At 41.0% G+C, this 24,843-nt stretch overlaps 2 protein-coding genes across 18 annotated transcripts; one reads left to right on the top strand and one right to left on the bottom strand.

The window, feature by feature from the left end:
* The first annotated feature begins 691 nt into the window (after positions 1-691).
* mlh1 (mutL homolog 1, colon cancer, nonpolyposis type 2 (E. coli)) lies at positions 692-6,616 on the top strand. Of its 2 annotated transcripts, none has more exons than XM_049736318.2 (19): positions 692-1,152; positions 1,234-1,324; positions 2,137-2,235; positions 2,298-2,371; positions 2,446-2,518; positions 2,948-3,039; positions 3,120-3,162; positions 3,236-3,324; positions 3,387-3,499; positions 3,567-3,660; positions 4,110-4,263; positions 4,565-4,875; positions 5,081-5,235; positions 5,460-5,568; positions 5,637-5,700; positions 5,765-5,929; positions 6,002-6,094; positions 6,172-6,282; positions 6,366-6,616. In XM_049736318.2, the coding sequence occupies exons 1-19, from the start codon at positions 1,046-1,048 to the stop codon at positions 6,519-6,521; spliced, it is 2,193 nt and encodes a 730-aa protein (XP_049592275.1). In that variant the 5' UTR covers positions 692-1,045; the 3' UTR covers positions 6,522-6,616. The 2 variants fall into 2 exon arrangements, with proteins under 2 accessions (XP_049592275.1, XP_049592274.1); XM_049736317.2 differs by having other exon boundaries at positions 693-1,152; positions 5,075-5,235.
* Positions 6,617-7,518: 902 nt separating this feature from the next.
* lrrfip2 (leucine rich repeat (in FLII) interacting protein 2) lies at positions 7,519-23,811 on the bottom strand. 16 transcript variants are annotated; one of them, XM_049736300.2, is made up of 27 exons: positions 23,618-23,809; positions 22,398-22,562; positions 19,282-19,368; positions 17,790-17,852; positions 17,176-17,232; positions 17,035-17,073; positions 16,834-16,905; positions 16,444-16,491; positions 16,278-16,346; positions 15,706-15,798; positions 15,326-15,385; positions 14,456-14,509; positions 14,277-14,333; positions 13,928-13,999; positions 13,646-13,759; positions 13,247-13,288; positions 12,645-12,776; positions 12,134-12,205; positions 11,430-11,600; positions 11,239-11,331; positions 10,834-10,926; positions 10,202-10,303; positions 9,449-9,581; positions 9,089-9,259; positions 8,930-9,009; positions 8,750-8,854; positions 7,519-8,242 (listed from the first exon to the last, which is right to left on the bottom strand). In XM_049736300.2, exons 2-27 carry the CDS (start codon positions 22,485-22,487, stop codon positions 8,132-8,134), a joined length of 2,280 nt encoding a protein of 759 aa, XP_049592257.1. In that variant the 5' UTR covers positions 22,488-22,562; positions 23,618-23,809; the 3' UTR covers positions 7,519-8,131. The 16 variants fall into 16 exon arrangements, with proteins under 16 accessions (XP_049592257.1, XP_049592252.1, XP_049592253.1 ...); XM_049736295.2 differs by having other exon boundaries at positions 16,834-17,073; positions 23,618-23,810; XM_049736296.2 differs by having other exon boundaries at positions 17,035-17,232.
* Positions 23,812-24,843: the final 1,032 nt, after the last annotated feature.

Below are 24,843 nucleotides of genomic sequence, written 5' to 3'. Positions count from 1 at the left end.
TCTGACCAGTTTTTACTAGTCTGATTTAAAAACGGGTTATTTGTCAGTTTGTTTTGTAGCTTATACTGTATATAATATGAGGTGCTCATACATTTATTTGGGTTGACAGTCATAATGGCCCTCTGATAGAAACTGTGACTACAATGCGGTCCGCGAAAAAAAATTGTTTGACACCCCTGCTATATGGTGTTCATTAAGTAGCGGAAAATGTGACTAAAATCCATCTTCTGCAGAGTATTTATTAAAATGTTTTATTTATAAAAACTTAACTGCCACTTTTAAGGTTAATTTGGCATTATCTATGCGATGACACGATGAAATGGTGACTTTACAGTCAGTCTGCACAAAATCCCCAAATCTCCGCCTGATTGAATTACTCAACAGCGCCTCTCCCAGGGGAGCCTCCTCACAGTGTTTCATTCTGATGAAGTCATCCTGCTTGATGACTAAAGTTCACCAATGTTATTCTTTTGTAGCAGTAATAAGAAAGAGCACATTTTATACTACCTTACAGAAGAATATTTAAATATCAGGCACAGCTTCAGGATTACACACGCATGGAGTATATGTGCACACGTCAAACTCTGGGTGGCGATATGGATAATATCAACGTTTGAAGCTACGATAGATTTGTGCACGAAGAAGAAAAATAACGTGGTGACATCTTTCTCGTGCGACGTTAGACCCCGCCCTATTTTCCGCGCGCGCTGCTGTCCCCAAAGATCGTGAGTACAATTAAAGATGCACTAGCAATAGTACTACAGCAAAATACCAAAACATCCATCGGCCAAATTTGTGTAAATTAATCTTTGTTATTTTAAGTATCATGATTATATAAACAAAGTAGTAATATCGCAACAAAAGAAACCAAGACAGTGAAATTATAGCAGTTGAGAATGAGACATCTTCGTGTATATTATCTCTTTCAACGCAAGTTCCGCCTTCCTGCTCGAGTAGCGACTTGTAAACAAACAAATGTAAACAGCATGGCCACAGAGGTTTAGCCGATTAGCACATTAATTGAAGCGGTGGAATCCTGTCAACGATGGCGGGTGTCATCCGGAGGCTCGACGAGACGGTTGTCAACCGGATAGCCGCGGGAGAGGTTATACAGCGACCCGCTAACGCTGTTAAAGAAATGATTGAAAACTGGTACGTCACACGCACTCAGAGCCAGCAGTAAAAGTTTGCGTCCCTCGAAATAAGTGTGTTTTATGTGTTTAAATGTTACAGTCTGGACGCCAAGGCCACTAATATCCAGGTGACGGTTAAAGACGGCGGACTGAAGCTGCTGCAGATTCTGGACAACGGCACCGGTATTCGGGTAGGCTGGTACATGCAGGCTCGCCCATGCGATGGAGATCATCATTTTCATGGACCTTTCACATTTAAAAAACGTTCTTATTGTTTGCTTTAAATTAGTGATGATATTATTATTATCAATAGTAATTATAATAATAATATTATTACTTAAAATGCCACATTTTCCCCATTTCAATTGATTAAAGACAAGAAAGGACAAGGCTATCATAGATAATTTCATACTCAGTTACTCACTGTGCTTAGTATAGCTTTTGTAACGTTCACATACCGTCGTAAACTGAGGACCCCCCAGTAATTCAAACAAATGCCCTGACTCACAGTTACCATGTGCATCACTTCGCCTTGCATAAACAAAATGACTAAATTTGTGCAGTACAGAGTGAAATTAAAATTGACATTATTTATGACGGGCGGCTCGGTGGCGCACTGGGTAGCACGTCCGCCGCACAGTTAGGAGGGTGCGGGTTCGATTCCACCTCCGCCCCTCCCTGTGTGGAGTTTGCATGTTCTCCCCGGGCCCGCGTGGGTTTTCTCCGGGCACTCCGGTTTCCTCCCACATTCCAAAAAACATGCTTGGTAGGCCGATTGAAGACTCCAAATTGTCCCTAGGTGTGAGTGTGAGTGTGATTGGTTGTCTGTCTCTGTGTGCCCTGCGATTGGCTGGCAACCAGTTCAGGGTGTCCCCCGCCTACTGCCCGATGACGGCTGGGATAGGCTCCAGCACGCCCGCGACCCCCGTGGGGACTAAGCGGTTCAGAAAATGGATGGATGGATGGATTATTTATGACCAAAACGTCTTTATTTGTGATGCAGAAAGAAGACATGGAAATAGTTTGCGAGCGTTTTACCACAAGCAAGCTGCAAACATTCGAGGATCTCTCTGCCATTGCGACTTATGGTTTCAGAGGAGAGGTAAGCGTTGACACTGAATAATATACAAAAACAACACACAACTTGCTGATATCTGTTTGCAGGCTCTGGCCAGTATAAGTCACGTTGCTCATGTCACCATAACGTCAAAGACAGCTGATGCCAAATGCGCCTATAGGTATGGCCACATGTCAAATAGGTTTCACAATGAGGGAGATGGATGACATTGCTCCTCCTTCTTGTACTTTGCAGAGGCACCTACAGTGATGGTAAACTAAAAGGCCCTCCGAAACCCTGCGCTGGAAACCAGGGAACACAAATACTTGTAAGTTAAAAGCTACTAGTCCATTCAAGCATTTTCTATTGGGGTGATTTTGGGCCAGAGGTGCCTGGGACAGGTTGCTTGACATTTCTTTTAAAATCTTCCAATTTTTGCTGATTATTATATATTTTTTTACAACATATTACAATATATAACAAAAAGAACAACAATCAATTCCAAACCCCACGCCGCCAAATAGATAGATAGATAGATAGATAGATAGATAGATAGATAGATAGATAGATAGATAGATAGATAGATAGATAGATAGATAGATAAAGTTAATAAGTTACCTCAATACTATACCTACCTCAATACAGTCAAGTGCAGAATTTTTGATGGAGGTCATTTTAGTCTTATTACATCAAGCAGGTGTGCCTAACTTTGTGCCCACTTCGAATAAATGCGCTATTTTGGTCTTTGTGTGCACAGGCGGAAGATCTCTTCTACAACGTGTCCACCAGGAGGAAAGCTTTGAAAAGCCCTAGCGATGAGTACTCCAGGATTGTAGAGGTGGTGAGCAGGTGCTGTTCTTCACATCAGAGTTACTTCTGATAACACTTTTTCTGTAGTCAATGTTTGGGGATTTGTTTTGTTTTTGTAGGTATGCCATACACAATTCCGGGAAAAGCTTCTCTGTCAAGAAGGTGAGAGAGTAACTCACTAATGAATCGAAGTGAATAATATTAATTATTCATACAAGTTGTTGTTCTCGTCCAGCAAGGAGAGACTTTAGCAGATGTAAGGACTTTACCCAACGCTTCAGTGGTGGATAATATTCGAGGAGTTTTTGGCAATGCAGTCAGCAGGTATTAGTCAATTGAGGAAGGAACCTCAAACGGTATTTGCTGACTATCGGTGACATTCCTAGGGAGCTGATTGAGGTTGGCTGCGAGGACCAGAAGCTGGCCTTCAAACTGAAAGGCTACATCTCCAACGCAAACTACTCGGTCAAGAAATGCATCATGGTCCTCTTCATCAACCGTGAGTACCAAACACACAGGAAGTGTTGCTCACTCATGAAATGGTTGGGACTGAACAACACTTGCAGACCGTCTGGTGGAGTCGAGCGCGCTGAAGAAAGCAGTGGAGACAGTTTATGCAGCGTACCTGCCCAAGAACACACACCCTTTTCTTTATCTCAGGTAACAACACGTTTTAAAGTGGACATGGTGCGCAATTTGCTTTGCAAACGACTGTAAGATGTGTCAGAGTTTTTTTAAATATATATATAATGAACATGATTGATATACCCAATATCATTATCATTTCGAGAACTGTAGAAGTTTGATAATTTTGCACCAGAATTGTGGTAACCATATCTGAGACATTCTAATTAACTGGACTTAAGTATTCTAATTAACTATTATACATTTAGAAATAAAAACCCTTGTAATACCCTGATTATTGCTACAATGTCAGATCTATGGGCTTAAATAGTAAAAGTTGTATTATAACAAAGTATTCAAGTGTACAGTACAATAAGTGCATATAAAAAGTCTACACACCCTTGTTCAAATGCCAGGTTTGAGTGATTTCTAACTTTTTACATCCACTTTATGTGAACTGTTTTTGTCTGACTTGATCTCTGCAGTTTAGAGATCTCTCCTCAGAATGTAGATGTGAATGTGCACCCCACCAAACACGAAGTGCATTTCCTTCATGAGGACAGTGTCATCGAAAGCGTTCAGAAGCACGTTGAGAGCAAGCTGCTCGGCTCCAACTCCTCACGCACGTACTTCACTCAGGTACAACTGGTGTGTTAGCGTTATTGAGCAGGGCAAAAGTTTGTCGCGATAATACATAGTGTAAGACCAAATTGTAGCCTCACGGGCTGAGCTGGAGTTCATTCCAGCTCAACTCGAGTGCTATTGTGTTTTTGCCAAGAAATCTCCAGTTGCCTTGGTTGAATCTGTGCAGATTACCATGACCTGATGAAAGATTTTTATCAAGAACACAGTCGGCTAAAAATGAGTTGGGCAAATATTCTACTGTATTTGGCTGGCAATGTGCTGAGGAATAAACTTGCCTTGCGTTATCTTTGTGCAGACATTGCTGCCAGGGCTGTCTGTGTGCGGAGCAGGTGAGGTCAAGTCCTCCAACACCGCGTCGGAGTCTGCCGAGCGTGTCTACGCGCATCAGATGGTGCGGACCGATTGTCGTGTTCAGAAGCTGGACGCCTTCCTCCAACCCCAGGAAAAGCTCCCTCCCCAGCCCGAACCCGTTGGGCGGAACGACGCGGATTCTGAGTCCAAAACTGTCGAGCCGAATGATTTGGACATGCTGGAGGCCCTGGACCAGATGGAGGCAGAGCTGTCGAACAGTGAGGAGAGGAGCGATGAAGCGCATGATGTCCAAAGGTGACTCTTTCCCTTTTGTGTCTGTGTCAGGAACAAAGAAGACAAGCTCTATAGAAAATGAATGAATGAATGGATGGATAGCATTCAACACTTCACTTCTACTTGTTGAACATTAGTGGCTTTCTACCGCCCCCAACTGGCCTAAATAATTTTCACAAGAAGCGCAACAAAGTCATGAATGACTATAACTTGTCTCAAGTACCAGGAAGCGTCTCAGGAAAGAGCAGCAAGAGGTGGAGGAGGAGGAGACCCGAGAGGGACGCGAGGATCTGACGGCTGCAGAAACGCCTAAGAGGCGAGTCATCAAACTAAACAGCATCAGAGAGCTGAGAGGCGAAATTAATGACAACACTCACAAAGGTATTAATGAGCGCCATTGAGCTCCTGCCTCATTTGCATTTCTTTTTTTAATCAATTAATCTGCAAGCCATTTATTTTTCAGGGCCACATAGTAGCAATGTAAGATTAATATGATGTTGATCAACACCTACCACTTAAGTTTTGTCCTAAGTGTGTTTCTTTTTGTCATTAAATAACACGTCAGCGAAGAGAAACGGAATAATCCATCTCCTGTGTGCCGCCAGGCCTTCAGGAGATGCTACAGAATCACTCGTTTGTGGGCTGCGTCAACCCGCAGTGGACTCTAATCCAGCATCGCACTAAACTCTACCTGCTCAACACCACAACACTAAGGTCAGGCGTTTGCTCACATAAAATTTACCAAACCATCAATTTACTTGTCATTGTTCACCTTGCTGCAGCCAGGAGCTCTTCTACCAAATCCTCATCTATGACTTTGGGAACTTTGGTGTACTCCGACTATCTGTAGGTAGCAAGTGACCACTGTGTGGCGATGGTTTGTTTTTGATGGGCCTTTACACGATTCTAGACACCGGCTCCCATTTATGAGCTGGCCATGTTGGCTCTGGACTCTGAGGAGAGTGGCTGGACTGAGGAGGATGGACCCAAGGAAGGCTTGGCTCAGTATATAGTGGACTTCCTGACAAAGAAAGCAGAGATGCTGGAGGACTATTTCTCTATGGAGGTTGACCAGGTTGAGCTTCATGTTCTTAGTCAAACAGTTTTTGTGATTTACTTGTTGTGTAACAACAATTGTGCACTGCAGGAGGGCAATTTAAGAGGACTACCTTTGTTGCTTGACAAGTACACACCCATCATGGAAGGTTTGCCCATGTTCATTCTCCGCCTGGCGACAGAGGTGATGGACTAGTAGTTAAAATTCTTCTCATGGATGCTCATGATAGCAGCTTAAGGCTTTTGCTTGGCATTCTGCAGGTAAACTGGGACAATGAAAAAGAATGCTTTCGAGACTTCAGCAAAGAGTGCAGCGGGTTCTACTCAATAAGGAAGCAATACATCCTGGAGGCGGAGCCAGGAGAGCAGCAGGTTAGGGGACATGAGATGGTTGTCAACACATGTAGCTTAAAGGTCATCATTGATCTGTGTGTTTTATTTTTTTGTCACGTTAGGATGCAGAGCTCAACTCATGGCAATGGAACGTTGAGCATGTCCTCTGCAAGGCTTTCCGTTCGCTCATCAGTCCTCCCAAACACATGAGTGAGGACGGCACGGTGCTGCAGATCGCCAACTTACCGGATCTCTACAAAGTGTTTGAGAGGTGTTAGATAAACCAGGAAGCCTCAGAAGCATCAACATCACATGCTGCTCTATTTGACCTTGTGTAACGTTTTGTATGTTGTCATTAAATTTGTTCTTTGTACGTCTGGCTCAAGTGACTTTCAGTGAGGCGATATGGAAAGCTTTTTGAGCATTTAATTTGGCACTTTTGTTATCCACTTTGAATTCACTAGTGTGGCCTTTGTCATTACAAGACAATTTAGCAATTTGTTTTACTACTACTGTATTGAATTATACTAGTAAACTACTGTGCTGCACTATTAGGAATGTGGCATTTACATTAGCCTCCTTGACCCTTCTAGTAGCACCAAAATGCTCATAAGTATGCCTCACTAGTAACAGTTCTATATTGTGCAGAATTATCATGCAGTAGGGGAAGGCAGTAATTGAAAAATAATTTAGTTGTTTCACTACCATGCTACAGTCATTCTACTAGTCCAAGGAACTGTCTAACTACTGAGGACAAAATGTGTACTTGTACTACATGAACCTTGAGCACAACATCAAATACAATACCATGAAAAAGTATTGTGTTTCTTAGTCTTTGGCTAATATCTAAATTTGCTTGATGATGGGAAATATCTAAGGATAAACATGGAAAAACAAAAAGAAATCACTTTTTTCACACCACTGTGAATAACTTTCCATAAGGTGGTTCTGAGCAACGTTTAAGTTATGTAAACGACATTTAAAATAACATCACCGCACTTCACTTTTACCACATGAACATTCCACGCCCCAACAGTCATAAGAAGAGATGGTGGAATAAATGCTCTGCTCATGGTTTGTAATGCAACTTTAAGTGTGGAAAATCACGGGCTGCTTCAAAGTTTCCACCGACGGAAAAGAAACTGGATGTGTTTCAATGAATCTAAACCCTTAGCAAATCCCTTCTGAACTACTCGGAGAGAAACAGAGAAAAGATTGTGCGAGTGTTGAACGCATTTGCACCTGGTATTTGAAATAAAATGGTTTACACAAGTCTGTAAATTACACATTTATTCACACAAAATCTTTTAAATATTTGACAAAAAAGTGAAGGAAACTGCAGCAGTTGGCTGGCTATATTTTCCATCTGCACCTTTTTAAATACATATTGTACCACCAGTTAAAATCATTATTGTTTGATGGAGAAGGCACTTACTTGACTTGTGTGAGGGAAGCTGGAAGGTGCAGGGCCAGAGCAGCTGTGACAGTCTTTTAAAAGCATCCTGATAATCATTCATGCAATTTAGGCAAAAAAAAAAGAAAGAAAAAAAAAAAAACCCAGCCAAGCACCCAGGAAGAATGAACTTAAAAATCATGTGAATAAAATGTTGCAGAACAAAAACAAAACTAGAAATTTCCTCACATGTATCCTCCATTGATGTTATATTTTGTTACATTTGAGGCTTGGCAAAAAACAAAACGTTTGGTTTGTAAAGAAATGCAACGCTCCTCATTATTTTGTCCATTTGTAGAATTGAGTGTTTTTTTTGGGTGAGCTACACATTTTGAAGTGTTAGAGCTTGGAGAGCATGAGCAGCTCCAGGCGCTACATGGCAGTCGGCGGTGCGATTTTAAGGGCTTCTGTGGTGATGCCATAGCTGCTTTTGGCTCACTGCTGGGAGAGGAGAGCATTCCTATTGGCCTTCATCTTTTCCAGCCGCTTTACGAGGTGGTTGTTGGTCATCTCCATCTCTTCGATCTTGTCCAAAGCTGTGCGCAGCTGCCAGACAACAACATTGTGGATTACACACATCATGCTTGCAATTAAACGACCAACCTAATTTAATCTACGACATTTTACTACATAAACCACAATGATTCTCACAGTGCGGTATCATTAACATCTATGCTAATTTTCATGAGCCCATCTCTAGCTTTTTGCATTATATATTAGCAATAATTTATCAGATTTTTATTCAATGAAATTTTGTGGTTTTAGTTGAACCTGGTGGTGTTTAAATACACAAAGTTAAATTATCTTTGGCAGTTTTAAAGTAAACATTGACTGGGAGTGACTAACAGCTTGAAGCAAAAATGCTTTGCCTCTAATTTGCTGTCTAAGCGGGGCTAACAAATAAAGACGACAACGGGGAGGGAGTAAATTTACTTGGTTTCCCAGACAAGGTAACATGTTAACTGAAACGTTTTTAGCTGTGGTCACTTGTTGTAGCTGGTTTCACTTTCTCTGAATGTACATCGCAAATTTTACCAAACAGTTCATATTTACCTCTCTCTGAAGTTTGCGCTTCTCTGCTTTCAGTTCATCTTCTACTTTCTCAGAGTTATCTGCGGACATCTTGTACCTGGACACTTGCCCTTCCAGCCTGTTTATCTGAAATAAGAACATGAGGAAACCATTTGGTTATTTGCACATTTCTGAAGCATTTGACAAGCAATCTGTACCTACATTTTGTTCCATTGTACCCATTTCCTGTTCCGCTTTTGAAAGCTTGAATTTGTATTCACTGATCTGTCTGTTGGCATCTCCTGAAGATGAAAAGAGTTTTAAAATGAAGGAAGATGAGTTTGATAAATGTGGAGAGCAATCAAGAAAGGGTCAACTTACTCTGCATTTCAATGAAGTGAAGGTCGGTACCGTTCTCCATCTTCTCGCCGTCGGTGTACACACTGTCCACCTTTGAGTGTTTCTGTCGCTCTTCCTCCAATTGATTCTTCAACTTTCTGATCTGAGTCATCAGCTCATCCTTTTCCTCAGCTAACTTCCGTAGCCTGACATCTGTCAAAGAAAAAGGAAAAGACACATGCGCAACAATCAGTTTGGAAGCTTTATTAGAAGCTAGAATATTAGAATTTATTAGAATCTAATTCAGGCCACCATACTACATTTACTTTTGGTGGTCAGTAAGACCAATGGCCGAGCAAACACGTTCTAATGTGTTAATAAAAATCCATTTGTGGAACTTACCAAGCGGACCCTCTCCTGCAGATTCCAGTACCTGTGCGGCTTCCTGCGAGACTACCGTGATTCCCGAGGACGTGGGCTCGTGGTCGATGTCTCCGTTTGGTGTGCCGTCTGGGATGATGACTAGCCCGTGTGTCTGTCAGGAGACAACACAAGCGGGAATGAAGCCACTTATCTATGGTAATGCCGCCCTCAACATCAGTCTGGGCTTCAGTCAACATTGCGAGTACCTCCAACTTTACAGGAGAGGATACCATAAGAGAAATAATCACTAACCAAGCCATGGAACAACAGCTCGTTTCATTCTGTAAAATTGTTGAATATTTCAAAAGGTAATTTATAAAAAGACTTTCACAAAAGGGACATTGTTATGAGAGGAATCACTTATTTTGGATTCCACACAAAAATGATCCATCCACTTTCACGGTGAACGACAGAAATCAATATTAAACATTTATTTATTGTTGAGAAACTGGAATTCTGAGAATTGGTAAATAATGAATGAAAATCCAAACGATTAATTGATTAGCAATAACATATTTGTAATTGATTAGTTGTCAATTACAGACCTTGGACTAAATAATACAAAGCAGTAAAGTGCCTAATTTTCGAACATCTAATTAAAGACTGTTGAAGACAACCTTATGAAAAACACATTGAAAGTTATGTTTGTTTGTAAACTTAACACTACCTTAAGTTCTTATTGACAAGCAAGCCACGTCTCAATCTTTATCATCACATTGCAGGACAACCTACCTCTCCTGATTTGGCCTTCCCCTTGAGGTCAGCAAGCTCATGTCTGAGCTCATCTCTCTCATTCCTAATGCAATCAAAGTACTCTTTCTGCCTCTCTAGGGCCTGGCCACACAGACGACAGAAGACAAGAATTGACAAGACACAGTGAAGTTGGACAGTGGATAGAGATGCACCAGCACATGCTTGCGGTGCCTCACGGACAACACCATGCGCTGTGCATGCCAAAGCAACAGTGGGAATGTTACAAAGGAAAAGGTGAGTGGGAAAAGACAAAAGGATGAATGACAAGAGTGCTTAAGGAGGGAAACACAAACACTTAATGGCCTATCAAACCGTTCTTATCTTAAATGTGCACATCATGCTGGATGATTACATTTTCAACAGCCATTTGTGCTAACAAACTGCAGAAGTTTATATAACACTAGCCATCGTGTTTTTTATGCAACAGCTGTTTTTTTTTCTTGTCTGCTAAGCTTGTCGGTTCACAACTAAACATCTTGTTATTCTGACATGCACAAACTGTGAGTTGGCTGTCTGTGTCACAACTGTCCATTATGCATGAGAGCCAAAAGATCCACGTGGCCTAAAAGCCGGACCATCTTGTGCCTCTCGGACTACGTGGGAGCTCCTACCCCAATCTTTTTGTCCTTCCAGTTTATTGTTTCCTGCAGGTCAAACATCTCTCTGGTGAAAGCATCTAACTTAGCCTGCAACTGCTGGTTCTCCTGGAGACGTGATGAACAGTAACAGCAATGCAGAATACAAAAGAGTAAGAAAATAGTCAATGGAAGACAGAAGAAGCAAAAATGCACGGACATAATTAAAACAGGGTGAGGATTTCCTTTTTTTCCCCCACCACAGCGCTAAGGAAGACGCAGGATTGTGGTGATAAGTGACTAAAGTAAATATACATGAATTAGAGGAAGGCCAGTGTCAATCAGTCCTTATCAAGTTCCTGCACTGAATAACGAGCACTTGCGCTGACAAGTATTTCGCGCAATGTGGGTCACACATGAACACGAGCAAGCGTAACGCACCTCAATAAGTTCATCTCGCTGGCGGATTCCCTCTTTCAACTCTTCCTGTTTATGCTGCAGGACAGTACACGTGTGCTTTTGCCTTTCTAGTTCCTGAAAAAAAAAAGCCAGCATGTTTCAAATAAGTCACCACAAACAAACCGAATTCCAGCAGATGAATTGACACAAAACAAGTTGATTGGCGATTTCACCTTTGATTTTTCTTCTAGCTCTCGTTTCATCTCTGACATTTGCTCCTCCATCTCTTCTATGACGTCTTTTAATGTGTCCACTTGGTAGATGAGGTTGCCTTTGTCATTGTCCAGCTGCGCATTCGATACCATTGCTTTCTTATACTTCTCCTCCACCTCGGTAAGGGATTCCTAAAAAGAAATGGAACATGTTAGTGACACAGCGAGATGATTGAATCACTGCTCACCTGTGTTTATAAAATCCAAAGTCAAACAACATTTTACGTGACCTAGGAATTCTTCTACACCTCCTTGGTAGTACTTGTTTTTTCTCTAAAGCCATCTGTATATTTACAGAGCAAGCATCTAAAAGAGAAGCACTTCTATGAACTAGGAGTGATAAAGAACTCTACTTCAGTCAGTTAATTATAAAGGCAGAAATTCAAAACATCCCTGCCGTCAGTCAGCAGGTGAAGCCTATCACTGCTACTTCTTTCACAGAAATGTGGGCGTGTCTTTATTTGTGGCCACAGACTTAGTGTTGGAAGTGTGGGAAGATCATGCAAAAGAAAACTCATTGATTGCAATTCAGACAGGGAGCAGAGCGACAACCTAGCCGCGGCGTTAGGGGGGTACAAGTGGGGTTCTGAGAGGCTGGGAGTTAGTGACGTTGTACTGCTCCCAGAGGACAAGAGAAGGCATGCCGTGAGTTCAAGCCCCTCTACCTTCAGCTCTTTAAGCCCTTGCATGTATCGCCCTTCTACATCCTGAATCTGGTCCTTTAGTTCATAGATATCCTGTGGAGCAGATGGAGGGAATGGTTGAACTGGGCTACAAAGCGGGTAGGGATGATCAAGGAGAGATTACAAAGCACACGTGCTGCCTTATTTTAAATGACAATCGGTTCTTAAAGGCAAACTATCAGCACATCCACAGATAAGGAATAGCTTTAAAGGTCACATATCACATCCCGGCCTCCCGTGCAAACATAACAGAAAAACTGGCCAAGTAAATATTTGGAACAGCAGAGAGGACAAAAAAGAAGCAATGCTTTGGAGAGATTCATTGGCACAAAACAGTAATAGACCATAGAGTGAAATAAATATAAAATGTTACACAGCTTTATTGGAGTTCAATGTTTGCGTAATGACCTTCCCCTCCCACGACCCTCATAGCTCCGCCCCCCTACAGTTGTTTATGTGACAGCACAAGCTAAGTGCTGTTTGTTTGCCTTACCCTTAGTTCGCTCAGACTAGTGTCTGGGTCATAGACGCTGCCGGCGTCTGCGCTGCCTCGTCGCGATGAGGTTCCACCCAGCGAGGCTAAAGTTGCTGCTGAGAGGCCCGGGGTGGCGCAGCGGGAAGATGGCTGGAAACACAACAATTGACGGGCGACCAGTCAAAATAAAACACACAACAAAGCATCTAACAGCGCACAAGAGTCAAAAGATCCTGCGGCTGGCATTGTCACTGTCACTTGCTTGAGGTAGGGTTTGATAAACTTGACAAACGGGTTCTTGAGATTTCTCAAGGTGCGCATGTTTACAAAATTCACTTTGAATTTGTTGTTATCAAGGAGATCCTATCATTGCGACCGTGCTATCACCATGTTAGTGAAAGATCACATTCTGAAAAATATGAAATGGATGTGTGATTAATTATGAAAACAAATGTTGAGGTGAGGGTTTGGAACTCCCATGTACAATTATTTCAATGATTTGTTTCATTATTTTCCGTGCATTATTAACACCTTTAAAAAACACATTTGGCGACTTGCTGTCGACTGAAAATTACATCACATGTACTTAAGGCTCAATGTTGCGGGGGAAAAAGACTTACCCTGCTGTAATCTGAATACTGTTTGTCACATTTTTCGTCCAGCTGAAAAAAAGAAATATTGCATTATGTTACATCGTGTAATATGTAAATTGAGAAACGAGTAGTCATACTTGAAGCAGTTCTCCACTCTGGGAAAATGGGGAAATTATTTCAGGTAAACCGAGGCAAGTGCTGCATGTTCACAGAATTAACACTACTAATCATAACTATTGCATTTATCATGATTTTTTTTTTTTAAATACAAGTGCAACGCTGAACTACTAGAAGGCTTTTTACTGAGTGAGTCATAAGATTGCCAAATCACAAACCGTGAAATGAATCTGAAAATGTTAATTTCAAACCATGCAATAAAAAATATATTGCATCACTCAATGCTGAGAACCGAATTCGGTGACTTACAGCATCCAGATCTGGAATGCTCAAATCATCCAGATCAGACACAATACTGCCCCTTCTGTTGGAGCGACTGAAATAATCAGCTGCAGACTCACTCATGTCAGAGAAGTCAGACGACTACTTTCGACAGACACAAGACAAACGAGGAAGACAGAAAGAAGTTGGGGAAAAAATAACAGATCAATATATGGTATTGAGAACAAAACAGCATGAGTTGAGATGAATAGCTACGACAAGTGAAAAACATTTTAGATGGAGGAGCACTGTCTTGTCCCTAAAGCTCACCGCACTGTCCCTGCGGCCTCTCTTGAAGCGTTCTTGAGATACGCTGCTCGTGGTGTCATCATCCGAGGAATTCTGACAGGCGACGCACGGAAATATTCACACAAAGCACAACATACACTGTGAGGATCCCCACTTTGGTAGGCTGACGGAACTATCAGGGCATAGTTCACTTCAATTTCAAAAGACATGTTCTCAAACCTTGATTCACATACATTGTGGCTAACGATAGCGTCCTTAATATTAAGTCAGAGGCTTTGGATGATCAAAGTTTAGAAGCCCTGCAGTAGGGGACACCTTGCGTGTGATGTTAGCGGACATCATGCAATTGGAGGCTCATTAGAGTGCTCACCACAGGGCTGCTGCGAGTGGAACTGGCTCCAGAGGAGTACCAGCTATATTCAGAGGGCTGTGTGAAAAGGGATAACGGTGGCACATTTGGCAGAAAATGAGATTAAGATGAGGGACAGAACTTAAGTCAAAAGCACAAAGTAGGCCGTTGTGGCGTCATTTGGCATCAACAAGACTTACTGCTCTTGAACCCAGACTTGAGCCGTAAAGAACGGGGTCGTCATAAATAGAGGCCTGAGGGCACACATCGGAAACAATGCAGGACTCAGCAAAAAACAGTGAGCTGTGTAGCTGTTAGGCTCGAGAGACTCATGCAGTAAGTAGAGGCACTCACTGTATTCCATTATTAGAGGCCATTTCCTTTCAGTGTTGTCTGGCAAACACTCTGACTTGATTCAAAATCTGTCCTTACTCTTACGTATAGATGGTAGAAAAAAATGAAACAACTCTTCCAGGAATAATGTAGCTGGTATTGCTGAAGAAATGTGGGATATTGTTCAAATTGTAGTTAGTAGTGGAGGAGATATGCTAAATCAGAATATTGAGCTTAAACAATTTTTGGTTGGAAGTTAGAACTAATCTCTGCAAAGAGAAAATAAGGACAAATGACAATTAATATTTTACTTTGAAAGATGAATAGGCATATAGAATTAGTGCCATTGCCAAATAATCCATTAATGTATTTGAAATAAATCTGGTGATTCGTTTTTTTTTTTTTTTTATAATGCAGCTTTTTTATATTGGGTAAAAAATGTTTCAAATGCTATGTAGCTTAAACTTCTCCTGCAGTTCCAAATGAGATAAGAACAATCCTGATTAGGATAAATGATCTTTAGGCCTGATCACACAGACACACACCTCTAATCTTGCTAAAGCATAAATCAGTGGCCTCTGCCAAGAGCTGAGACTGTCCAGGAGCTAAAAATAAACAATCTGTCATCCCGCCTGGGGGCATCCTAGAGCATGTACAGTGTATGGCCAGAAGCGAGGGGGAGGTCTACTTCTCAAATGCATGCAGTGAGATTGTCCATCCAACGGACAGAAACTGACCATGCTATAGCTACGTGCCAGCCCTGTGCCAATGGTGGAAGAGGAGGAGGAGGGGGTGGCCTGTCAAAGAGCAGGGGGACAGTGGAATGTCAGTTCATGTGATGAGGAAAAATTCTTATAGCAAGATTAGCAGTAGCCTACATGGAAACGAATGCACGATTTGTGGAACTTACAAACTTTCATCAAGGCTTGCAGCCAGAGCGCTGGCAAATGTTTAATGCTGCCGGAGCTCTACCTTTACACAACAATGTCCAGTAAATCATCAAACTATAGCAATTTTCGATGTGTTAGTTCACTGTGAAGGCTAGAATGGTAGTCAAAGGCTTTTATACCCAGGAGTCTGTGTATGAAAGGAAAATGAGTTGGATAGGAAGACAGACCCGTCGTGGCTGATAGGAGGATATGGTAGAAGGAGGTTCAAGTTTGGTCTTCGATAGGCTGGTGTATTTCCTTTGATCGTGGTACAGTCCGGTCTGGAGGGACAGCAGCATAGTACAACATCCCCCCCACAAAAAGTAAGAAACAGAAAACCCAATCATGGAACCCGATTTTATATCACTACACTGTGTAAAGCAACACTTGGAGTTCAATGGGCAACTGTCTTATCGCGCTATAAAGTTTCAGGGATCATGTTTCTTCTGATGAGATGGGATCCAGAGCAAAAAGTATACTTAGTTTTTAAAACAAGTTCAATCGATTGATTACTCTGTGCCCGCTTGCCAAGTTCAATCTCTTGATGCAGTAGCATTAAAATCAGGAACCAACACATTACGGAAACTTCATACAAGCGTTTTCTGGTGCTTGTGAACAGCTCTAGCAGCTCATGGTAAATCAAGGCACCACTTAACTAAGATTGTGTCAAAATCAAATTAAGTAGTTAAACCACCACAAGTTTGAACTACTCCATGTTACGAGGTCAAAGCAAATACAATGAAAGTGAAGTACTACTGACCAGCAGATCTCTCCTGGAGGAGCTAGATGAAGACCTTTTATGGCCATGTAGATCATTGTATACAGAACTCTGTTTCACCGTGAAAAAAAAAAAAAAAGTCATACAATCTTAATAAGTAGCTATCGATGATGAATCAGATATGCACGTGTCAGAAAGAAATACATACAGTGGAACGCGAACTCTTGAGAGTGGAGCTATTTGTCACACCATCAGACTAGAGAACAGGAGCAAGGAGAAAAAAGGCTGAACATTAAATAGACGGTGAAGAAGTCTCACAATTGCTTGTTAGGTTTAGGTCAGTGAAGCCATCAAGCAAACACTCTCTCAGGATTTTCACAACAAGCTACTTAATTTATGGAGGTATGTAATGTATTTTAAGGAAAGAAATGCATCAAGGTACCATTAGTTATCTGAGTTAATTCAAAACCACACTTCCTGCTGCATCATTTGAATTGAGCTAAACATCCAACTTTAAAAGCAAACAGTAGGCCGTTGTTGCAAGGCAGCACACAGTTCACACCGCACAAAGATAACAAAACATTCATGCAAAACGCACCAAGATGTCTTTCCTACGAGAACTGGATCGACTCTTGCTAGAGCTCAAGTCACGGATGTCTGATGAGGTTGACTTCAAATGTAGTAAATAAACATTGTCATATATCCACAATGAGCATGAACAAAAAATATTTAACAAACCATTCCCTAGCAATAATGTTTTTGGCAAGTGTTGATTTTTAAGCGTTAGTAAAGTACGCACTCTGTAGCTGCGGACAGACATGATATCATTATCCAGGCCCTGTTGATGTTGAAACAAACGACAACGAAAAAAAGACAGAGGGATAAAAGGAAATGAAAGAAGGAAAAAGGAAGTAGGAAAGTAGGAGGGAAATATACACACCCGATGACGGCTGCTTGATCTACTACTACTAGTGGCTCTAGCTTTTTCTGAGTCAGCCTGAAGTCAAAAAAGAAAGTTGGTAAGAATTAGAGAGTACAAGAGGCTCAATTACAGGGTTGGATGAGGCCATAACGTTGCTATGGAAAGCTCAAACCATGCAAAAAATCATTCTGTTCATCACCAAATGGAGATCACTCATACCTGTCTTTCACAGTTAGTCATTCAATATTTCTTCCAGAAAAGTGCATCGATACAAAAGTGGTGGCAAGTTGGAATTCATTAATCCAACATTAAAAAATTCCATAACACATTCTCAACACTACAGTATTAATCTCCTGCTCCTTTATTGTAACAGCTAGACTAATACCATGCAAAACAGTTTTTTAACATGCAAATCAATTAACTGACAATAAGTGAAATCTGAAAAAAAATCCCATTCTGTTCAAACTAAATTGCAAGCACCCACCATTAATAAAGTCAAGCTGAGTGCCATTTCTGGAGGGAGGCTCATTATGGCCAGTAACCCATGAGTAAAGGGTGAAAACTGACTGGAACTTAATCGCACACAACAGGCTACGTTAGTGGTCTTACAACACCCCCCCCCACTCGCCTACCATCCACTGGTGGATCTGACCCCATTTTCTGCTGCTACTGCTGCTAGATGAGCGGTAAGAAAGCTGGACAGAGGAAGGAAGTGCCAGGAAAAACATACAATCATACATCACCCAAAACTGCTGAAATGTCAAACGTGGCCAGCAACTATTACAAGAATAGAAATGTTGGTATTTGTGTGGATATGCAGCAGGTTTTTCTTCGCATGTTTATTTTTGTTTGTAAAAAATATTTTGAGCCTCACAGCCAAACAAGTATTCTGCATGAGATGGTAAAAGGTTGTTATATAGAATGTAATTATATTCAGAGCCAAGTGAATACAAGATACAGAGGGCATCATTTAGACACTATTGCAATGTGACACTGCACGAAGTAGCTCAACCAAAGCTACATTAGATAAGCAGTCAACATAGATTTCACTCGTTTTTAAAACAGTATTTAATAGAAGCAATGCCGTAATGCTTGCTTAGTAAAGTCAGTCGACAAAGATGAAATGACTGGAGCTTGCAAGTGACCTGAATTCAGTATCTATGTGAAAAGACTTACCTCTGGAACAACAATATTATATTGTAATTAGTGGTGCTCCAATTGGTTAGCCAATTTCAGTGGAAATACTTGATCGGCATATATCGATCAATGCTTTTTATCGCAGATTAAGAAAAACTACCACTGTCAGCTTGTACTACTATGTAGCCTGCAGCTAAGGCTGTGTACACTTTCAATATGATAAAGAATGGCCATTTTAATAGGATGTTTCTTTTAAATCTATTTCATCAATTAATTTTTCAATTCAATTAAATTATTAAAATAAAAAGTCCAGGTAACTCCTATGATTGGTACAGTAATCGGCTGATGGCACTCAGGGATGATCATCTTGGTATCGATGACAAAGAGCAGTGATTAGAACACCCTTAATTGCAATGTTTTAACAGTTGACAAAATAAAAAAGGCTTTAAGCTTTAAATGTTAGGAGACTTAACTTCACATACGAGCAACAGTTTCTTTTAATGAGAAAATTTGCTTTGCTTTTTCCTCAATCCCCATTGGATCACCAGTGTAACTTCGAAAAGCAAAAAGGCACAATAAACGTGAATGAGAAGGGTGCGTGAAATTTGTTCTTTTTAATTATTATTTTTTTTTATCTCTGTTAATGTTAAAATCCTACTGAAAAATCTATGGAGTTAAATCATTACAATAAATTCGACTTACCTATAGGGAACCCAAAGAAAATGATCAGTTTTTATTATGGTAAGAGTTTCAGCCAACAACAGATTCATTAAATCTTAACTGATTAATTCAATTGCAACTATTTGCTTGCGAAGGATTCTAAATTTGAACAAAGCTGTTGCTGTTTTCCTTGAATGGGTTATGTTCTAATCTGAGGACCTCCTATTCAAATACTGTAGAGGACCTTTAAGGTTGAATAATTCTCACGGACAATGTTGGTCAGCGATGTACATTTAGTTTATAAAATGGTATCGTATAAATGTATACCTCTTTCTGCTGACGCTCAAGTTCCCTCATCCGAATATCCCTTGCCTCCGCCCGTGCTGCTCTCTTTGCTGCAAGCCTGGCCTCCGCCTGTAGGACAAAACATTGTTAGCCACTCAATAATTGCAGTCAGCATAGAAGCCAGATTGATAAATAAACCTTCCTTTTCTTGTGCTTCATTATTTCAATGCAGACACATGGACAGTAATTTCTAATCTACAATGTCCGTACAAGAGAAGTCAGCAAGGGTTATTTGGGTTTCCATTTTATAAAATTAACACGAAGCCTGATACCTATACAGAATGGGTCTACATAAAATAATCTTTGTTAAACTTCAGCAGCATTATGGCTGATAACTAATGTTTTGCAGTGTTGTTCAGAGCATTTGTTGGGTATTGCCTATAGTATGCTTTGTGCAAAGTAAAGATGGAATTGGAAGATCCCAATGAGAAGGCTGGCCCTGTGCTTTGCACCTGTTGAGCTGTCTGTCGAATGAGCTGCTCTGCAGAGCCACAGCAGAGGTCTGGCTCTGTTTATATATAGCCTCAGCTCGCTAACAAACATGTCATGGGACCGGTTCATTCATCGGAACACAAGTTCAATCGTCAACTCAACAGTGTAGTACATAATTTATATATTTTTTAACTTTAAAACTATGTCGGTAGACTTGTATAGGGTATCTGAAGTGTTTCTGTGGTGTACCTTTATTGCCTCCATGCATAGGACTGCGTTTTCCTTTGAAATAAATCAAATCTTGTTTTGTCTATCCACACAATAGAATGCCAGTAGTGCTGGCAACTACCTGGTGCTCATCCAACTTCAAACCCTTAGAATGTTTTTTTTTTTTTCAGCAGTGGCTTCCTCCAAATACTGTACATCCATTCTGGTTTAATATTTACTAGTCAACAAAAATGTTAGTATGGGCCAAAGATTTCCATAGCTCTTTAGTCAGCATGCCTTGGATTGTCCTTTACCTCATCTTTACAGGATGACAACTCCTAGTGTGAGTAGAGGTCAACATTCAGCATTTACAATCACTTGTGTAACCCTTTCCAGTTTTGTACATCAAGAGCTAAAATTCTCCCATGCAAAACAGCAGCTCAAGTAAATTACATTGAGACCCCTTTGGAAACAGCAGTTGTCAGATCTTTCCACAGATTCTCAATTGGACTCAGGTCTGGACTTTGATTTGGCCATTTAACACCTTTTAAACACCATTACTTTTTGCTTTAAGATGAGGATCATTGGAAGATAAATCTCCATCCCAGTCTCAGGTTTTTGCAGACTAACAGGTTTTCTTCCAGAATTGCCCTGAATTTCAATTTGTGATTGTGTTTGCTCCCCAATATTCTTTTAACACCTGAGACCAACAGTGTAGGCTCATCCTGGATTTATCAGTCTTTTAGGGCAACGTTGGATCATCCAGAAATCATTGGGTAACTTCTACAGTCAGTTGGCAGAAAAAGGGGGTTTCAGAATTTTGCATACCCTATTTTTCAGTTTATTTGTAAGACAAAAAAAATCTAAATAGCTTGTAAATTTGATTTCACTTCATGAGTGTATCCCAATTGGTGTTGATTCTTCACACACACTCCAACAGACACACACAAAATAAAATTTTAGATTCTTGTTTGAAAGTTCCCTTGATCCTTGTGAGGAAATGCAGTTCAGAAAATGGATGGGTGAAAGTTTGAAACCTGAAATGTGGCATAAGGTCAAGGTTCAAGAATGGTTAATATTTTCCCAAAGCACTATTGGTGGTGGTGGTGGGGGAAATACAGTAAATGACAAGATGAGGTGACAAAGGCAAGTCATGTTTTACGCCACACAAAACTGACTATTGACACGAGTTCAACCCTTATGTCTTTCATCCATTTAAACCTAAAACATGTCAACTCCGTCCCCTCTCAAGTGTCCAGTGAATACCTCGTCCTTGTGGATCACCACAACATGAAGCACACTTCCTGTACAAAAACAATGCATATGTGCAGAATCTAAATATTGCTGGTCAATAACCAATAGTAAGAAGAATGTACTCCAGTGACTAGGAAAGGTGACAATATTATGAATGATAAAATATTAGTTAAAATTACTGAGGGGATTCATGCCAAGTAAGGAAAAATCTAAAACACAAGGCAGATGCTGCTTTGTAAAGCCAATATTCAACAGGTTGCGTAATGACGTCCTGAACTCCCCACACGGTCAATCTAATCACTGTTTTGTTGCAAAGAGATTCAAATTTAGAAGCTGGTCGGGTGGGTCAGATGACTCATGTTTCTATGACAGGCCTCCATGACTGTAAAGAAAGCAAATGGAGCCTTGTGCTTAGGGCCCAAGAATGAGAGCCTAGACGGCCTTTAGACAGGAGTCATTCTTAAAATGAGTCATTAAAAAATATTTGTGTAAAGAAAGGTATGAAACAATTTACAAATTATGAGCAAAGAAAGAGATATTTAGCCAAGTTGTGATAGGAAAATAATTTTTGTTCCGTTGTATGTTGTCCATCCACATTAGTACAGTAACAACAGCATTCTGGGGGAAGAAAAAAAAAAAAGAACCAAAGAATGGCAGCCCTGCAGCAGAACAAAGTCAAGTAATACACAGACAAGTTGTTACAAGACAGGTAGTTTCCCTCAGACAAAAACATGGTGCAGCGAAACCAGCTGCCCCTAGCACAACCTGAATATCAACATACTAGTGGGATTAACGTAGATGACCACTACATTTTAAGGCAGTAACTAACATTTGACGCTTAATGCGTAAATAAACTAACTTTAAAATGTATGTTGGTATTTGCGTTACATACTCAGTATTACATCTGATAGTGGTCAGGAAGTCGACCATTCCTCCGAAAATGTGTTGCTATTGTTATAAACTGACAACATCACAGAGCATGGATTTCAATTAAACTGCTTTTGAATAGGCACAGATCAATGTCCAAAGCTTTTGATAAAGTGCTGATAAAGGCTTCAAACAATGCCTACATTTTAGTAAATCATCTATGAACCACCTATGAATTGAAAAATTATAAAGAGACATGAACGACAAGTGCTGAAAACAAACTAATTTCTATTACTGAAAACAAAAATCATGTCTTTTTTCACAATTTAAACACTTACCTCTCGTGCAATACTGCTCAAGGCTTCATCCTCTGCAGAGAAGCGATCTTTTAGCGGGGCACGCTTCCTACCAGTGCCTTGTGTCCCCATGTTGTCCCACCAAGTGTAGCAGCTCCTCCAGAGACGTGCAGAACTATATGGCTTGAATTCAACTGTTGTAAAAACCTGGTGAGAAAACAGAGGCCAAGTTTTTATCTGGTCAGCAAATACAACACAACTGCACTTCCTGATATTACTGCATGTTTTTAAAGTCTCCATGTGGCTGACCATAACAGACTCCCTATCTCTAACTTCTATTCCAGCAAAAACACATTCCTCATGTATGCAACAGGGTAAACAGTTGGGCATGACATGAACCAGCTTGGAACCTGACAAGCATAGAATTTGAGCATGCACTTGTAAAAACGACTGATATTAAAAAATACAAGACTACAATAGTCTGGTTTGAACTGGAGGTGCATAATGTGTTTGAATGGTTTGACGACATAACATTCCTCATCATCAACAAAGTGACGTGTGACTAATTCGTACCGTTAGACGGTTGCCAGATTTTATTTACAAAAGGAACAGCACCTTGACTGGCTGGTACAGACAAAAGAAAACCGCCATAAGGACATTGAAACCATTCCGACTGCATTTCAGTTGTTCTTGTTTTCCTTATAATAAATGACTGATGTTAGATCAACACTTACAAACACAATCGTCACGAATAAATTCATTGTTTAGCAATTTATGACCACCAACGTTAACCAAATTCAAATTACTAACGTCACCGAACTCCACAAGTTTTCCACCCACTAGCACATCCAAAATACACTACTAACAGTATTTGATCACTATCGTTTTGGAAATATGGAATTTGACAAATTTGTTTAAATGTCCTGTAATTGAGAGTTATCTCGGCAACGCAAAGGAAAATGTTACGCTTGTCAGCACACTGCTAAAGCTAGCTAACTAGCATTTGTCCTCAAATAGCCATCAACTATTGGCCTGACAAGTTTGAACATAATTTTTACTGACCCGGGACAAAAATGCAACTTTTGCACAAATATCTTTTTAATATCACTAGCAACCCAATGGAATAAGTTGAAGTCGATCAGACTGACTCATCTTACGTTAGCTTGCTAAACAGTGAAGCTAGGCGTCCATTCTCTCAGTAGACAGCGAAAACGGGGAGAGCTCTTCCACTCATATTTCCCACTCAAATAAAGCCAAGTTACCTTCTCGACGTCTAAAAATAACCTGCGACACAGCAAAGATGTTATCCTCCACCCTCGGCAGTTTAATGGTCCTACATTAGTCCTCTTTTCAGAATTTCGAAGTGTTTTTGTCCCCACTGACAGCTGTCATCTTTCCACTTTCCACCGCTGCCCTCCTTACCAGTCTCCACACTGGTTAGTTCTAAAGTTCCCGGATGTTGGGAAAATTAGGGCGTGATGATGCGTTCAATGATTTCATATTACGTCGGCGATTGTTTCTGGACATAGTGAACAAGTTGTCACATGACGAGACAACGCCAGCATCCAAACCGCTTACAAAAGCATGTAGCACAAGCCAGGCAACTGGGAGTTTTGTTTTAACAGATCTTTGACATTTTTTGTAGAGAGTAATTAAATCAAATTTTGTGGATTTTATAACTGCAATTGACTGTGTTATGGGTCAATGGGTTAGGGTGGGTACAAGCGTTGCAGAAAATGGAGGGATGGTTAAATTTTCAAAAAATATGTTTGTTTGTTTATTTATTTATAATTATATTAAACCAGAATGGCGGCACGGTGATGCACTGGTTAGCATGTCCGCTTTATAGTTCGGAGGGTGCAGGCTCGATTCCTCCTCCGGCCTTCCCTGTGTGGAGTTTGCATGTTCTCCCCGTGCCCGCGTAGGTTTTCTCACACATCCCCAAAACATGCTTGGTAGGCCGAATGAGCAGCCCAAATTGCCCATTAGTAACCCTGTGATTGATTAGCAACCAGTTCAGGATGTCCCCCACCTACTGCCCGATGACTGCTGGGATAGGCTCCAGCATGCCCGCGACCTCAATGGGGACAAGCGGTACAGATAATGGATGGATGGATATATAACCAGGCGGCACGGTTAGCACGTCTGCCTAGAGTTCAGAGATTATGAGTTCGATTTCCAGCCCTCCCTGTGTGGAGTTTGCATGTTCTCCCCGTGCCTATGTGGGTTTTCCCCGGGAACTCTTTCCTCCCGCATCCCCAAAACAAAAACATGCTTGGTAGGCCGATTGAGCACTCCAAATTGCCCATAGGTGAATGGTTGTTTGTCTCTGTGTGCCCTGCGATTGGCTGGCAACCGGTTGACGGGGTCACCTGCCTACTGCCCGATAACTGCTGGGGTAGGCTCCAGTACAGTAGGGATGATGGCTGGCTGAATGGTGGATTGAACCAAACATCCAAATACATTAAGCCCCCTTTCTAAATTGCAC

The sequence above is a fragment of the Syngnathus scovelli genome, chromosome 12 (genome assembly GCF_024217435.2).
Source record: "Syngnathus scovelli strain Florida chromosome 12, RoL_Ssco_1.2, whole genome shotgun sequence".
In the NCBI taxonomy this organism is placed as follows: Eukaryota; Metazoa; Chordata; class Actinopteri; order Syngnathiformes; family Syngnathidae; genus Syngnathus; species Syngnathus scovelli.
This window is presented reverse-complemented; position numbering and strand designations above follow the sequence as displayed.

Excerpts from the sequence above, each read along its gene's own strand:
- mlh1 (XM_049736317.2), top strand. The coding sequence starts at position 1,046 with ATGGCGGGTGTCATCCGGAGGCTCGACGAGACGGTTGTCAACCGGATA. Across the intron at positions 3,163-3,235 it reads AAAGCTTCTCTGTCAAGAAG|CAAGGAGAGACTTTAGCAGA; the intron begins GTGAGAGAGTAA and ends GTTCTCGTCCAG. Across the intron at positions 6,095-6,171 it reads TTCTCCGCCTGGCGACAGAG|GTAAACTGGGACAATGAAAA; the intron begins GTGATGGACTAG and ends GGCATTCTGCAG.
- lrrfip2 (XM_049736292.2), bottom strand. The coding sequence starts at position 22,487 with ATGGGGACACAAGGCACTGGTAGGAAGCGTGCCCCGCTAAAAGATCGC. Across the intron at positions 14,000-14,276 it reads CCACTCGCAGCAGCCCTGTG|AATTCCTCGGATGATGACAC; the intron begins GTGAGCACTCTA and ends GTCGCCTGTCAG. Across the intron at positions 13,289-13,645 it reads GCATTCCAGATCTGGATGCT|CTGGACGAAAAATGTGACAA; the intron begins GTAAGTCACCGA and ends TCTTTTTTTCAG.